Below are 18048 nucleotides of genomic sequence, written 5' to 3'. Positions count from 1 at the left end.
TCGTACTACAAGAGTCTGGCTATGATACCATTATTTGGGACTGCCCATTAATGTTATGGCACATATTGTCCGCTTTGGCCCAACAGACCTTACAGAATTGTCCCTAGGGCCACCAACATCGAGTTAAAAAAATATGTATATCTTGTGAACTTGTGTCTTATATAATACTTTATTCTAGCCTTCATTAATGTATATGTTGGATTTGTGCACCCTAATATTTCAGAAGCTTGTCAGCCTAGAAACCTGTCAGGCTCTGATACGCCATGACCATCATCAGCCCACCATTCTTCATGGGCATCTCAGAGAACTCATGACATATTTAGATAATACAAATATCATATATATTCCTAGATTTTGGAATATATATAGCAACTCATAGTTGAAGTAGATTTTTCATATCTCCCTTATATTTACATATTATATAGATCGATCTATATGTAAATCCTTTTTTATCGTCATTTTACTTTGCATAATGCTAGTCTAAGATGAATCTTAATTGAAGAAATATGGTCAGCGAGAAAGTCACAATCTTTTATGTTGGATCACAATTTGAACATCTTAACATGTTAATTTTTTTCCCTGAATCGCAATTTGAACATCCTAACACGTCATAATCTTTTATCCTTAATTGCAATTTGAACATCTTAACGAGTCGTAATCTCTTGTCTTGAATCAGAATTTGGAAATCTTAAATCTTTCAACTTCTAAATAATTACTCAATTCTACACCATGGAAAATTAGAGTTTAATCAATATTCCATTTACTTCAAAATGCCTATATAGAGACAATACAAGAATGATCCTTAGAATTAGAGCCACAACAAGGAAAGACTATAGAAGAGGGCAAGGGTAACCAAGGTTGCCTCCATTATCGAAAAGGATGTTACATATACAAAATCTTTAATTAAATAGATCTTTTCAAAGAGTTATTGTCTGAATTATTTGACCATATACAGAAGTATATGGAACACATTAGTGATATGTGTTGTAACGTCCACATGCATGAAAGTGAAAGGCAATTTAGGAACTTTGGAGCTTCATTTATAATTCAAGGAAATCACTTTCATGACATGGGAAGAAATATTTTATGAATTAATGAGTATTTACAAATACCAGGACTGATGAAATTTGAGAATTTATTAAGATTCTGATCCGGTAATTGCTGCCAGAAAGGTTTCCCCTGTCCCATACAATCTCTCTTTGTAGGATTCATAGAGTCGAGTTTATCCTTAAGGTTCGATATATGAATTAATTAAGGGGGTGTTATATGGGACATAGAGTTTTCTAAATAATATAAAAATGAGGAAAATATTTTGAAATGGTGTTTAAAAGTTCGATATACTTAATATTCATGTAAATATATATCGTCACCAAAAATTCGACCACCTTTGGATCTGTAATTGTACCAATACAAGTCAAGAATGGAAATACATAAACAAAGAAAATACTTACTCATATAATGTTTATGCTTAACCAGTGAATACATGACACTTTAATTTTACGAATTACACAGACCTAGCTTTATTGCCTAACCTTATTCGATTAATATACAATTTCATATCAATTTATCTTATTGTAATAAATTTATATAATTTGATATAAACTCAAAACATGAGTAAGTTATTCTCTTTATATGATGCGTGAAACTTATAAACAACAAAAATGTTGGTTCTGTATTATCCTTGAAAATTTCAAATGAAAGACCAATATTATTGATGCAATCTTATCTAACAATGAGGTCATATATATGTCACACGAGCCCAAGAATTTGTTAACTATTTCAAGAAATTTGTAAGTTCAACATGTTCTCTATGAATTTCATTTTCATTTCTAGTTTCATCTAGTTTTATACAACTACTTCTGATGTTGACTACATCATTACGTATAGGACTTTGATCAGAGTTCAACTAGTAGCACTAAAATCATATATTATGGTCCAGATGGTAAACATTTTAGAATATCTTGAATTATTTATACATACAATAAATATAATCAATAAATATAATTATTTTTCTTTATGGTTTGAGAGAAATTCAGTGGTAATTAGCCTAACTCCTGTGAATTTAGCTTTATAGATAAGAGAAAATGATGATGACTCCAAAATGGAGATTTGGCTTTCTCATGGTTAACTTCCATATGCAGTGGAGTGGTCAATACTGGCACAATTAGGAGGTATTCCAAGTTTTTTACGTATCATCATTACACAAATTGGAGAAATCCCCCCCACCACACACACACACAAAAAGAAAAAGAAGAAGAAGAAGATACTCCTTGTATACCAACTTTGATGAAGTGTCATTGTTCTTATTAATCTTTGGTGCTTTTGGATAAGCTTAAAATAGTCGTTGATTCTGTTAGTGTCTCTATTATGGTTGATGCTGAAATTGAATAATTTAATTACCAAAAAGTTACATAAAAATAATAGGGATTATCAACGAATTTCATTGTTCATCTGTCACTGCATAGCTTGTAATCAATTTTTTTTTTTAGAATTCGCCGCTAATTCATTATTAATAGGATTAACGATAATTTTTTACTATTTAACGATAATATTGTCAGTCACTATTTTTTTGTAGTGCTTGTACTAAGAATTTAATGATTATAACCTACTCTTCTAGATTTAATTTTTATATATCTTGATACTATGCTTATTTATGTTATTATGAAAGAAAGATATGCATACGTGACATTAAATATTGACTAGTGCTTGATAGTTGATAATATATATATATATATATATATATATATATATATATAACTAAATATATATATTATGTGTCTCGCTATGTGATTACATTTAGATGAGAATTCTAATCGGCTTAAAGTCCTTTTGAGTCATTATGATTGTGATTTGAATGGATAAATGAAATAGTAATAATTCAAGCCCCTCTCAACTAAATTTTACCACTAAGAATTATGCCGGAATCGCAAGTAGTCTTTCATCCTTAATCGGAGGTCTCGGGTTTAGCCCTCGTATGGATTCCCTTTTGTTAAGGAACGCTTTGCCTTCAATGTGGTACTTTACGGCGTGAATTCAAATTTAATCGGGGCCCGATAAGGATATCGTACACCGGGCGGAAAAATAATTTTCACTTTAGGTATGTGGTTAATAAAGCTTATTCAGCAATCAACAGGTTGAGATGGCCGAGTTGGTCGAAGGCGCCAGATTAAGGTTCTGGTCCGAAATGGCGTGGGTTCAAATCCCACTCTCAACATTCACCGTTTTTTTTGTTTTTGCAATTTCCAATTTTCTAAGGACAAGTTTGGACCCATTCTGCAAATTGATAGGCTTACCCTTTAGGCCCATAACTTCTGCCACGTAACCCAGTTCTACTTGAGTGGAGGCCCATTCACCAACTTGCTCTCAATTTCATTTTTTTGGGCCAATTGTTCTTCATTTGGGGTGGTCTTTAATTTTTGTCCCTCAAATTGGTGGTCTTTAACTTTTATCCTTCACTTAATATCCCGAGATTTTGGGTTCGAATCTCAGCTCAGTAAAAAACAAAGGAATTTCACAAGGCAGACGTTGGATTCGCAAGTTCAAAATTCTGACTTAAGGCAAAACTCTATCTTGAGGTAGAGTTTGAAACTCTGCCTTAAAGTAGGATTTTGCCTTAAGGTAGAGTTTGAAACTCTGCTTGAAACATGCAAAACTCTGTCTTGCGATTTTTGTTTAATTTTTATTTGAGTGGGGATTCGAACCCGAAATTAAGGGGTTCTAACGAAGGGCAAAAATTAAAGACCACCCAAAAATAAGGGCATTCCTGCGAATTGCCCTCTCAATTTCAGCTATTAAGCCATTCTCGATTTCCAAACTACAAATTTCTTTCGTTTAAATATTTAGGGCCAGTTTGGCCATGAAAATTTTTCACTTTTTTTCCGGAAAACGTTTTCACTTTATGAAAATCAACATTTGGCCTTGGAAATTCCAAATGGAATTTGAAAAACGCAAAAAAACTTGTTTTCACTTTTTTTCACTTTCAATATATTCAAACAACCAAATATTATTTGCAAAAGCTATAATCAAACACAACTCCAACTTCAACTCCAACTCCAAAATACCAAATAAAGTGAAAAATATTTGATTTTCATGGCCAAACTCTTACTTAGAGAATGTTTGAACTTTTTTTTATTTCAAAAGATGTTTATTTTTCAAGAAGTAATAATATCACATAAAATGGATAGGGAGTATTCTTCAGATACGCCTACTCTCTCTATCTCTCTCTTGCATTTTAAATTAACCATCTAATGTAAAGGATATTGCTTTAAAGCCTCAAATTAACAATTGAGAAGAAATCACCTAGTGTTTTCTATTTGCTGGAAAATGAACCTGAGACCTCATGATACTCAATCATTTCATTGACCACTAGACCACATCCTTGGTACATGGATGGAACCACATACGATTTAGAACTTATATATTTAATTGTTTCATTAAAAGTCTTCCTTCTTTCTCTGAAAGAAATGATTCATAGACTTATTTAGGTTTAGTTTGCTGCAAGTTCAGATATATAGTACGAAGTATAAACATATTCTTGTACCAGAACGAATCATCCATTCTTTCTGTTAGAAGTTGACAGATATTGCTTATATGTTTACATAAAAGAGACAAAACTAAAAAAATGTCCATTTCAACAAAAGCCATGGCAAATGAAGCAGCACACATCTTCTAACACTAACACAGTACAAGCAATTGAAAAACGAAAAGCTGATTGGTTGGTCAATTTTTACCAATTGACGAACAAACACTATATTACAGATATACAAGCTTCAGGCCGCTTACTAATAGCAGCGAAAAAGAGCAAAAATTAATAAACAAATTGAACCCCCAAACAGACCTACAATGTCGCATGATGTTTAGTAACATCAATATACCCGTCTCCTCAATCAAGAATGCACCAACCAACACCCGTGTCGGAAAAGTGACGTAAACGGACAATGGAGAGAATTTGATGTGGAAAAACTATCGGGAAAGTCCAAATGATGCGAGGAGATATAATGCCTAAAGCCAAACAATGACATCCAAACTCCTAAGGCATGGGTTAGAGTGGCCAACAAGCGGTCTTCATCGTGTGCAAGGTGATGAAAGAGCAACCGCGAATTTGACTGCAAGTCAGAAAGTGTAACAGACCTGACGCTAGAAAAGCTTCCCTCTTGTAATTGGCTGTAACTGACTATAGAACTCAGTGAAGTTGAGCCTAAACATGAGAAACTTCAAATCAATGTGCTGCTGCACGGGCAACTGTGAAATGAACCCCTCAAAGATGGTTGCATAATCCTTTCCAATCGCGTCTATATCATTTCCCATATTTCTGAGAAATTCTCCAGCCCGTTGAGTTAAAGCCTTTCTGCCTTCACCAAGCCATGACCCTGGTTCTGAAGATTTATCATTTGATTTTCCCCGTGATTTGACTTTATCACGAGAGCTAATTGATGTTTCTGCAGTTGTCCTGTCATTTATGAGGAGATACAAGCTGTCACAAACATTAAACAAGAAAAAAGTCCAAATTTATAATACTCCCTCCGTTTCAATTTGTTTGTTTTAGTTTGACTCGACACGGAGTTTAACAAATAAAGACAGACTTTTGAACCTTGTGGTCCTAAGCTAAAGATGTGCAATGTACCAAGACGCCCTTTGAATCTTCTGGTCTTAAATATGCCGTGTAGGAAGTTGGGTGTAAAGAGTTACTAAATATAGAAAGTGGCATTCTTTTTAAACAGACTAGAAAGGTAACTAGGACATACAAATTGCAACAGGAGTATTAGAGATGGAGGGAAAAGATCAATACCTTGATTGCAGCTCATTAATGCCTTCATAGAGTCGATCTGCAAGACTTCGGTAGCGCAGTATTAGGTCAAATAAAACAAAGAGTGTCTTGTTAAGATCCTGAGAACGTTCTCCAAGCAAAGACTTCTCTAAAATTGAAAACAAATACTTTTCATGCGCTGCAAGAAGATCATCAAGGTCTTTAGACAATTCCATTTCTTTCACAAGATTAGACCATGAGACCTCCAAAACTTCAAACATGATGTAGTACTGCAAATTAGAAACAAAGTGATTCATCTCATCCCAAAGAACTTGACACTTTCTTGATGTCAAAATCAACTGCAACTTAACAGCTTGTGGCAACTTGGAGAAGAAATGGGAAGTGATACAATTTGGTTTCATTGTCTTCCAAGTACCAGTTAGCGCGTGTTCTACTCTTCTGAGCTTCCACAAAAAATTGAAAACTCTTATATATCTTGTCATTACGGACTCCGTAAAAACAGTATTCAAAGGAACACCTGCATCATATTCCAAAGAAAATACATCCCACCCTCTATCTCCAGTGTTATGTGGCATCATCTTAACCCTTAATCTAGCTCGTATATCACAACCATCATACTGAGCATTAGACGATGTGATAGCACTCTCCAATAAAGTTGCAAGCTTAAACGAGCTGATAGTATTAGCTGGCTCGGAAAGCTCGGGACCCACAATATCCATTAGATATTGTACAAAATCACCTTGACCAAGAAGTAAATAACGCTTAATGGCAAGACAATGTTCCTTGAGTTTGTACCTTTTGTGCATGAGTTCAAGTAAATGCTTATCGATTCTTTTTGCTGCTTCCGTTACCAAAGATTCAAGTGCATCAGTTTCGCCATAACCAAGACTTCCTCTTGTGGTCGTAGTTCCAACAGCTGTTGCTGCTTCTGTTGCAGCATCAGCCCAACCACGATCATCACAACAAACTCTGAGAAAGTTGATTGACTTACCGGTTCTCAAAATCTGTTTGGCAAGAGATTGGGAAATAAAAGCAGGGAGCATGGCAGCATGAAGGCGGTAACCTTCTCTCCAAAGCGACTCGTCTTTTACAGGTTGACTCACAACGAAAAACTCGGAAAATATATCTTCGAGCTCTCCTTCAAGAACCCATCTCCTCACCATTTCAAAAAGAGGAGAACACACCCGACGCAATAACCTTTTCATGAAATCATTAACAAGTGGATCGCCATGCTGAGCATGCATGTGAATTGCACCAGCCATTGCTCCACCTTTTAAGCTCTTACAGTTATCAACTAAAACAGCCATCAATCTCATCTTCACAAGTGGCTCAGCAAACCAAACCGACAATCTCCTTAAAGACATATAATTCCCTGAACATGAATCCGAACCCAACGGTATCGGATTCATCGCCTGCCCTTCGAGCACAGCCAACAGTTTATAGTATTCCGAAAGCTCATCTTGCAATGCAGCACAAAACGCTTGACCAACTGTGCCTACATCTTGAGCAGGGAACTGATTCATACTCTCTGAAATATACCCTTTAACTTTCCTAAACAACCATCCAAGCTCGCAAAGCTTACTCAAAACACTCCTCGTAGCCCTTGGAACTTTCATCCAATCAGGCAACGCATATCCATCCGCTTTCTCATCATACTTTACATACTTCCCATCGATCCCTTGACAAGCATACAACACATCCCTCACTAAAACATCCTCCGACACCTCATTTTCTTCCTTCGACAAGTTCACAAACTCCTTATACGCCATCTCACGCAAGTTCTCGGGATCCTTCGAAACCATCAAAACCCCTCCACTCCATCCCTTTCCTACTTCACTTTTACCCCTCAAAACCCTCAAATTATCGCTCCCACTATTCAAATTCCGAAATTCATCACTCAAACTACCTTCACTATAACCCTTACCCAATTTACCCATTAAGCCCCTAAAATCCTTACTATTATCATTTTCGAGCCCCAAATTCCGATTTTTCTGAAATTCATCACTAGACCCCTTCTCCATTTTACCCATTAAGCCCCTAGAAACCTCACTATTATCATTTCTAACCCCCAAATCATCACTCAAATTACCCAATTTACCAACCAAACCCCTAAAATCCCTACTATTATCATTTCGGACCCCCAAATTACCCAATTCAGGCAACCCACCAGACAATGCAGACCCTAAAAACCCATTAGACTGATGTTTTTGTACTATTTTCCTATCTTCAGATACAGTTTTAAGCAAATAAAGCACAGCCCATTTGTTCCTAACACTACCGGGCCCGGTTTTCGATGAGAATTTCGTGTACACGTCAGCAAAAGTGAGAGCATCAGATGATTTACCTTGCGTAGCCAATTTACGCTTAATTGATTCAACCATTGCTGACTCATCGATTGTAATTGAAGGTGTCATGTGACTTGAGAGTATTCGAATTGCGTAACGTAAGGATTGGTGATATTGTTGATCTGAAATAGGGTTAGGGTTAGGGTTTAAGGAAGGGTTTAAGGAAAGTAAACGGTGGACTAATTCTTTGACTAGATCTAAGGCTCGTTGATCGCCGCCGTCCATGGTGGTTCTACGGCGGAGATGGAAGGGAAGTGAAGTGAGGATTTGGTGGAATATGCTGCCTAAACTAAAAGGAACTGTTTTGGGGGAGGTTTTTTTTTTGTTTTGATTTAATATGGGCGCGGGGAAAATGAGGTTTTTTTTTTTTTTGGAAAATTTCAATAACGTACGATCTAGCATATACAATTATGTTTATGTAGTCCTAATTTTAAATTACATTCTGTATAGCCTCTTTTTTATAATATGGAGTATATAACTTTATAAATCTGGAGTAGATAATGTATCAATCTTGTATAGAGTGTATATTAATGTATAAAAGGTGTTTATATCTAAGAAAATTCAATTATAGTAAGGGTACAAATATATAACAGGCTTTTGAAGTGAGGGGTACAAACATGGGCTATTTCGGGTAATTTTACAAACATGGGCTATTTCGGGTAATTTTACAAACATAGGCTATTTCGGGTAATTTTACAAACATGGGCTATTACGGGTAATTATTTTTCCTAAATAGTCATAGAGGGTTATTTTCCCTAATATAAATCTTTTTGAAACCATATAGCTCAATATACAATATTATATCTGGGAAAAAGCATTATGCATAATATATCAACCTTGTATATAGTGTATAAGAGGTGTTTATAGACAAATATGGGCTCAATCGGGTGTTTATACACAAAGTATGAGCTACGTGGCATAAATAGTTTCAAAAGATAGACATAGAGAATAATTTTCCCTTTTTCTTGTAAAGGCATTGTTATTTTATTTGAAAAAATTATGCTCTATATCTATTGGGAGAAAATTTACGCCACGTAGCCTATATTTTGAGTTTGTACATGATTTAGCGCATATTTGTGTATAAACACCTTTTATACTGGGTTGATATATTATGTATAATGCTTTCCTCCAAATATAATGTTATATAATATCGTATAATGTTGTATAATATCGTATATAGAGCATGGTGTAATATTTTATGTTGGGATATATATTTTTTAAAATTCCCCTTGTTATTTTGGAAATAAAGGAAATTTTTGGAAAACATGTATTTGGATTAGAGTGAAAATCATTTTCAACCCCCAACTCTGCTTTAAAAACTATCCCCCCTAACTTTGAACAATAATCATTCTCCCCCTGTATCCTAATTGACTTTTTAAAATTCTTATTTTACCCTTACATTATCAACTTGTCTTTTTTACTTTTACTTCTTTAAAATCATGATTTTTTTTTAATCTCTTTAATCTATGTAACAAATTTTCTATAAAATAAAAATATTACTTTCGAGTTGGTGGACTAGATCTAGGGCTCATCGACGCCGGAGTCCCTAATGGTTATGCGGTGGCCGGCGGCGGAGATGGTGAAGTGAGGTGAAGTCAGAAGTTGGTGAATATGCCTAAAAGAAATGCTTTTGGGAGTTCTTTTTGGTTTTTTTTTTTTTTAATTTTGATTTAATATGGGCGCGGAATTGAGATTTTTTTTCTCGTTTTCTGTTGTTGCACTTTTTTGTGAAAAATATTGATTTTTCTAAAGACGTTGATTTTCAAAGGGGGTATATCGAAAACAATCTCTCTACCCCCACACAAAAATAGGATTAAGGTCAGCCTACATCACTCTCCGCAAACCTTATTTGTAAAAATATATTGAGTATGTTGTTGTTGTTGTTGTTGTTGCGGCTAAAGGCATTTTTATTTGGGATAAAATAATTTTTTTGGGATTTTTTTTTTTTTTTTGATTTATTGAATGAAAATCCTATTTTGATCTTAATGTTAAAAAAAATATTGCACATCGATTTGAAGCAACGTAACATGATTCGATATTGCACATCTTCTACTCTTATCGGATAACATGTTCTTACTTTATATTTCCCTTAATAAGTTATCAGACTTGGTACCTTTTTATCTCCAGCTGTATGGGGAAAAAACAAAATATAAAGTACAAAGTTTAAGATTAAAAAAAATAAAATTAATGATCTAAAACAAGTCATAGATTTTTGTATCGCTTTAAATTATCTCATTGAGAAAATAATGAAAAATTTAAAATTAAATATTTTTAAAGATGAAAGTATGTTTTTTTTTTTGGACAACCTAAAAATAAAAATGAAAATGTATTACATAAATAGGAATGAAGAAAGTAGCATAAATTCAAATTCTAAGTTTTTTCCTCTTAGCCGTCCTTTCATCCTTTGAATTGCAATTCTCTTTTGCTAAGACTTTTTTTCATGCTCAAGACTTAAAATTGTTAATGTAATTTGATCTTTCATTTATAGGTTGTTGCTAGTCAAGTACAATTATAGAACTTTTGTACTTTGATCTAGCAATTATATATGAATTTAATCAAAGATAAATTTCCATAATAAGGATAAAATCTTAAATTTAATTGAACTTGCTCCATAATGGTGGTAGAAGTGCAACACTATGTAGAACGGCGTTGCACTTGCTAAGTAAATTCTTAAAGTGTATATATATATAGAGAGAGAGAGAGTCTGCAGAAGCTCGTGCTGAGCCCGGGCCCAAGGTCAAGGTAAAAAAACTCCATAATAGTTTAAATTAGAAAATAAATAATTTGATATTTTGTAAACCAACATAGCTTGAAGTATTTAAAATAATTTCAAACTGACTATAACAGTAGTCGACTTCTATTTTGCTTCTTCTCTGTGGTGATTCAAGAATTTTTCTATTATTTTTTTAACTAAGATTTCGATATAAAAGAATTCCTTTATTTCTTCACCATGAATTGTTGCATCGTTTTCTGAAAATATATCATATCAGCCTTTAGCTAAACTAAAAAAAGTTCGAGAGTAGAAAAGACAAATAACAAAATTAATTTTAAAAGTTACAAAAATATTTAAAAAGTTAAATGTTATTAAAAACAAATGTAAGGTGAGATTGAGAAGCTGATTACTTAGTAAGCACATTATTGTCCGTTTCTCTTTTGCTCACCCCCCCCCCCCCCCCCCCCCCCACCAAAAAAAAAAAAAAAAAACCCAACACACACACAGAGTCTTAATTAAACAGATTGAATAAAATTTGAAAGTTCTTTTTCTTTTATTTCCAAAGATCTTAATATATTAATTCTTAAAAAGTGTTAATACCATAATGTACTAAAAGTTAGTGCACCCAAAAAACTTAAGATTCAACGTAAAATCAAAAAAAAAAAAACGTTTTTAGAAATACTTGTGGTTTCATATGCTCGATTAATAAAAACCATGTTTTATGAATTATAAATTTCTGTTTTCAAAATAATTATATAATTTGGTTCAAGTAAAAAACATCAAACTACATTTTACATTTATTCTTGTTGAGAAATTACTGAATTTACTTATAAATAAAATAAAAAATTTGACACTTTAAACTAATATTAATATATGCTAATTCTAGTTAATCATACAAAATATAAAAAATAACTACTTTTCTTATTTTCGACTTTCTTTTTCCTTTCAAAAAATGCATGTAAGATATTTTTTCCTTTTGTTTAGTCTAAGTGGAATATTATTTTGTAAAATTTACGTCATAATAATATTATAACTATGCTATAAGTCCCAAGTAGTTAGAGTCTACTAAATTAAAAAAATAAATCATGTCTCAATGCAACGACGTACCTAATAATTTTGTTCCTTCCCGCTTTTTTAAGGATCGATTTTGGAATTTGTTTTCTATTAGACAAAATTATGTTAAAATATTGTACTTAAATTTATATTTTTAATAAAATGATTATCAAGTTATAAGATCATGAGAATTTTAACTATAATCTTAGAATGTACAAAATGAAAGTACTTCTAATACCAAATGAGTTCTTCAAAGTTATTATTTTCTTACCTTTGTGCATAGTTATTTTATTAGATGACATTATCACCATTCACTACTTTTTAAGCATTTTAAAGGGTATCAAACTTTGCTAAATTTGCCAAATTGAATGTGACAAACTAAGTAATAAAGGAATAAAGTAGGGCTAAATATATGACATAGAAAAAAGTTATGGTACATTCAAAAAGTTGAACTAAGGGGCCATGTATTACCAAAAAATGGTTTGGAAATTTTTTTATTCATTGGAAACATACTTGGTACATGTTGCAATAATATCAAATATAAGGGTAGTTTTGCAAAAACAAATCCTTTTGGTTAACAAACTCCACAACCAAATAGTTCAAATGAAACCAAGGACGACAAAATCTTTTCATTGCTACTTATTACATATAGTAACATTCACCACTTTTTAAGTATTTTAAAGGGTCTCAAACTTTGCTAAATTTACCAAATTGAATGTGACAAACTAAGTAATAAAGGAATAAAGTAGGGCTAAATATATGACGTAGAAAAAAGTTATGGTACATTAAAAAAGTTGAACTAAGTGGCCATGTATTACCAAAAAAGGTTTGAAATTTTTTTGATTCATTGGAAACATACCTGGTACATGTTGCAATAAATATCAAATATAAGGGTAGTTTTGTAAAAGCAAACCTTTTGGCTAACAAACTCCATAACCAAATAGTTCAAATGAAATCAGACAAAATCTTTTCATTGCCGCTTATTATATATATAATATATATATATATATATATATATACCCACACACACTCAAAGTTTATATAGATTGGGTTGTCCACTTATATATATACCCACACACACTCAAATTTTATATAGATTGGGTTGTCCACTTAAGATTGATTGCCCATTGGTCGAGGGAAGTAAAATATCTCATAATCAATTTTAGACATGCACGTTGGAAATTGAAATCGCAGATCTGAACTTAACTTCTGAGCTGGCTTTATGTCTGAAGTTGAATTAAGTTTAGTTGCAGTTTAACTTCAGACATGAGGTCTGAAGCTCAAAGTGTCCTAGTTTTGATGTTAGGCTCTTCTATTTACAAAGAAGATAATTGAAATCAAACTTTCTTTTAGCTTTATCATATACATTCTAACTGAAATTCAAAGCATGGAAATCAAAGTTCCTTTTAGATTATGCACGACTAATTAAAGAATCTATACGTGTAAACTCTATAAGAGTTTACGTGAAGTGCAAAGCAGAAGAAGAAGCGAAGAAGCAGGCAACAATAATGTATACTCGATCTTTGTCAACACTGATTAAATTCTAAACAATTATTAAAATCAAACTATGTTTTAATGGTGTCATCACAAGCGACTACACGGTGTTATTCCTACATTTAGTCTCATCTGTTCTAGTTTTGAATCCTTGATAGACAGAGTTACCTGATAGCAGTTGCTTGTGGGAGGTGACAAGTATCCTGAAATTAGTCGAGGTACGCGCAAGTTGTCTTAGACACCACGGTTATTAAAAAAAAAAAAAAACTAAAGAATGTAATTACATCCTTGTTTAAAAGCAAGCAAATAGGGGGACTGGGGTTGGGTTTTCAAACAAATTTTCATCAAACAAAGACATAAATTGTGGAAAAATAATTTTCAACTTCAGGTATGTTGTGGTAAACTTTACTCAGTAAACCAATCAACAGGTTGAGATGGCCGAGTTGGTCTAAGGCGCCAGATTAAGGTTCTGGTCCGAAAGGGCGTGGGTTCAAATCCCACTCTCAACATTCTCTGTTTTCTTTCCTTTTGCAATTTCCAATTTTCTAAGGACAAGTTTGCGCCCATTCTGTAAATGGAGAGGCTTAGAGATATAAGGCATTTTTGAGATACAATTTCCACTTGTGCGGATGTGATGATACATATGCCAAAGCTAAATACTAACTATGTCGAGTGAAATCTAAACTTATGTCTTTTTTCAAATTATGTTGAATATTGTAAGTTTTGTATTGTCCGGTATAACTCGTGAGATGTTATGATACATATGCTGAAGCTAAACGCTAACTATACATATCAAAAAAAAAAAACACTATTTAACCCGGTATAAATTGTCTATTTAAAGACCACTCGAAACAGGAGCATTTGTTGGAATAACCCAGTATAAACTTTTAAGCTACTTTTTGTTCAGAAAACTTAACCGAGTATTCCGTTGAATGATTGGTGTTTAATTTTGTACCTATTCTTAAAAATTATGCATAAAAAAATTCTTTTGATTTTATATACGTTGCAGTTGACATGTTTACTCTTCCGGTTGACATTTTTACTCTCCCGGTTATATACACTGGACAAGAAGTGAAGAAACTAACAATCCACAACACAATTCATTGGGCATTATAATCAAGGTTTACATATCCAAAAAAAAAAAAAAAACTATTTAAATAGACAATAACTAACTGTTAATAGCTAAATACTCCCTCTGTTCACTTTTACTTACTATGGACTTTGTACTTTCTTTAAGAAATTAAAAATGTATTGTGCATTTTATCATAATATTCATATTAATTGGTGATTAAATCTTGAAAGATGATTTGGGGAATAAATATTAATGTTAAGAGTAAACATAATTTTTTTTCTTGATATGCTAAAATAGACAAGTAAAAATTAAAAATTATTTTAGTATAGGAAAAAGTAAAAGTGAACAGAGGTAGTAATTCCAAGAAAACAAATAGTTCGAAACTAAAAGTAATTAGACATTGGGAAGTGGAGTGCATTGAAGATATTGATGGATTTTGGAAACCCTTTCTGTTACTCACCCGTTTCATTTTACTTGGCTCATGTTGATTTGACACTCCCGTTAAAAATGTATTTATTACTGTTTACTTTACTAAACTAACATTATTAATTATACTATGAAAGTCTAAATTTGACTACTAGTATCTTATGTTGTTATTTAATCATAAGGGTAGTATTAAAAAGAAAAAAAAAATTATTCTTGATTTTCTAAAATGGACAAGGTGAATTTTTAGTTTTTTTGTGTCAAGGGAGTACTTTTATGTGACATACTTTTAATTTAGTTTGTTAAAAAAAAGAACAATATTTTGTTTATCTAATATTTTATCCTTAAAAGAGGTGGAACAACGATTTGAACTTTATGAGTTTAAATTCTAGGATAGCGACATCAGGTATCATTGAGTTTTACATTTAATTTTTGAACATATTTAGTGAGTTTAATTTCTTAATAAAAATACATAATTTGAACAAAAAACTACCAAATTTGGCTGAACCCTATATAACATTTTAGCTCCGCCCTAATCCTTTGTGTGATGCCTTGCTTGGACCTGCTGGATTTGAAAGTTCATTATTTTACTAGAAGAGATAAAATGAAAAGACATATGGAACTCTGACTTACACTCGATAATTAGTAGTAGTAAGGACAATCTTAGTACTTTGCAAAACTAATATTCCTTAATTTTTGAAATCACGTGTCTAATCAAATTATTGCAAAAAATAATATTCCTGTTGTGAAATATGTCAGTTATTGTGGATGTCCACTACTCAAGTAATTAACTCCCACACGTTCCCATAATTTCCCGCACCTCCACAACCTCATCCATGATAACTTCAATGATTAATGTCTTGTTTAAGATATCCCGTTTGTAATCCTACCTTTATGTGATAGTATAAATAGAGACATGGAATGTGAACACACTTGCTTACTTGAAAGAGAATAAGAAAAACTCTCATCGCTTGTCTTTAGTACATTTCTTGTCTACAATGTGTTTCTATATTTTTACTCTTTTAGCTTCATTTTATAACAATTCCTTTATAGTTTCAAGTATTGGCTATTAATTGTATACGACGGATTGTGAAATGCATTAGTTAATGCTTTTATTTCAGAAATAAAGAAGTGAATATAACAAACATTAGAATGAGAGAATTAGATACTTATCCATTAATGCTAGTTGAACAATTTAAATACGTTCACACACTTTAATGAAGTGTTAATAAACTAAACGCAATAGCAAATGCGTCGCTACCATCTGGGAAAAAAAAAACTATTTACAAAAATTATTAATTCACGTGAATCCATAATCAACCCTCCAATTCGATGAAGTATTTATTCATGAGTAGTTAATATGTAATTCAGGTAAAATCTTAATATTTAAATGTGTATTCAGTTTAGTTGTCTCAATCTTAATAATAATAAAAAGCCTAAAACTAGTTAGTGTCAACCTCATTATAAATTAGCTTATCACAAAGAACTTAATATGAGAGATGAACTCAAGATATAAAATTTATGATTTTTTGTAGCGACCTTAACTTTTTTGGTAGAAATGATAGAAAATATTATTAAATAATATTATGCATCATACAAAAGGATACCATGATCACTACAGACTAGTGAGTTTGTTGAGAGGGCCATTAGTTACAATGTACTATTAGAAATTTTCCTAACAAAAGTAGTTCCTAATGTGTCTCTCATATAGGCTTCAAAAGCATACACACGAAGAACTGCTAGATATATTATGATATCATATAAAGCTACCATACTATTAAATATTTATGAATTTCTTAAACATATACAAAAATCTTGACAAAAACTATATAAGTTCAAGTTAACTATAAATGGCAAGTTAGATTCATCCCTGCCTAGCATATTGTATGACATTTCTAGTAAAGCTCTGGTTTGAAGGAAGTTTACGCGCCATAAAAATATGTGATTGTTTTGCAATGCGGAATACCATCATGCAGAGGCTGAGCCACATGCAAGGAAGACGGTATTATACTTCGTATATAGAGTAAAATAATTTTTTTACATATATATAAAATTTTAAATCTCCTTAACTAGAGAAATAAAAGTTAAAATTTAAGGTGTGACATTTTTGGATCTCCTTAAAATAAAAACAAAATGTGCAACTTTGAAAATAAGCAATTGCCTAACAAGTAAAAGTGTCTTATTGTGTAAAAAATATTTACACCAGCAGATTTTGGTGGATATTTAAGTTCTATACACTGTCAGTGTAAAATATTGATTAAATTATCAGATCACCCAAACGATATTTATAGCCTATTGGTAGCATCCTTAAAATGTGAAATTTGTGATTTAAAAAATAAGATAAGTTTGCTATTGCAACAGGTAAAGAAGCCCAGGTGGTATAAAAATTTATTAAACTGATGATGTATATAATTTAAACTCATTAGTTAGCCTCTAAATAAAAAGCTTGGTTTCGAAAATTTACCTTCTACTTTGAAAATTTCATAAAGGCGAAGATGTAAGTAAAATCTTCCTAAGAAAAGAAGGTGCAGGAGATTTTAATAAACTTACCTATATAGGTTGATTAGGTTAGATCTGCAAGAATACATTCCAAAACAATATATCAAAAGAATCTATCATAAAAGAAAGAAAAGAGATAATATCATAGGCAAGTCATTAAATTCTGTCACAATAATTGTCATTATTTTTGCTATAAAAATCCCTCACCATTTAAGACTTTTCTTCATCAACCATTGAATATTTTGCCTTCATAGATAGAAGAAGAATTGATAGAAGTAATCAAGTAAGATATCATTATGCTGACTATCGTTTTTTACGTTTCTTAACGTTGATTTATGCACTTAAATCTTAACATTGATCTATGAAATTTGTAGTGCAGCAAGAAAATCGATGACAAGGAACCATAAATCCATTGTATCATCATTGAATCAATGAAGCACCAAGTTGTCATGGAGCCTTTGTGCTTAAACAAGGACTTCAGGAAAATTATTTGTTTGGTGTGCAGCAGAATGGATCGGGAAAATCACCCATAGTGCTAGGAGAGAAGTAAGCATTATGTTCAGGAATATGATGATTTTATTCCAGACCATGGTGTTATAGAGTACTTCTGGATACAAGTTGTTTTTGTGGGAAAGTCCACTGGATTGTATACAAGAGAACCAGGGAGAGAAGGGTGGAGAAC

The 18048-nt window shown here is 32.3% G+C and overlaps 1 protein-coding gene and 2 non-coding genes across 3 annotated transcripts; 2 read left to right on the top strand and 1 right to left on the bottom strand.

The window, feature by feature from the left end:
* Window positions 1-3133: 3133 nt before the first annotated feature.
* Window positions 3134-3214, top strand: TRNAL-AAG (transfer RNA leucine (anticodon AAG)). The gene has a single exon. It is a non-coding gene; the product is annotated as a tRNA-Leu (tRNA).
* Window positions 3215-4606: 1392 nt separating this feature from the next.
* On the bottom strand, window positions 4607-8484 carry LOC132629905 (gamma-tubulin complex component 3). The gene is made up of 2 exons (XM_060345316.1): window positions 5789-8484; window positions 4607-5449 (listed from the first exon to the last, which is right to left on the bottom strand). The coding sequence occupies exons 1-2, from the start codon at window positions 8335-8337 to the stop codon at window positions 5137-5139; spliced, it is 2862 nt and encodes a 953-aa protein (XP_060201299.1). The 5' UTR covers window positions 8338-8484; the 3' UTR covers window positions 4607-5136.
* Window positions 8485-13800: 5316 nt separating this feature from the next.
* Window positions 13801-13881, top strand: TRNAL-AAG (transfer RNA leucine (anticodon AAG)). The gene has a single exon. It is a non-coding gene; the product is annotated as a tRNA-Leu (tRNA).
* Window positions 13882-18048: the final 4167 nt, after the last annotated feature.

Source organism: Lycium barbarum, chromosome 3 (assembly GCF_019175385.1).
Source record: "Lycium barbarum isolate Lr01 chromosome 3, ASM1917538v2, whole genome shotgun sequence".
NCBI lineage: Eukaryota > Viridiplantae > Streptophyta > Magnoliopsida > Solanales > Solanaceae > Lycium > Lycium barbarum.
The sequence above is the reverse complement of the archived record's forward strand: the minus strand, read 5'-3'. Positions and strand labels throughout refer to the sequence as shown.

Excerpts from the sequence above, each read along its gene's own strand:
- LOC132629905 (XM_060345316.1), bottom strand. The coding sequence starts at position 8,337 with ATGGACGGCGGCGATCAACGAGCCTTAGATCTAGTCAAAGAATTAGTC. Across the intron at positions 5,450-5,788 it reads ATTAATGAGCTGCAATCAAG|GACAACTGCAGAAACATCAA; the intron begins GTATTGATCTTT and ends CATAAATGACAG.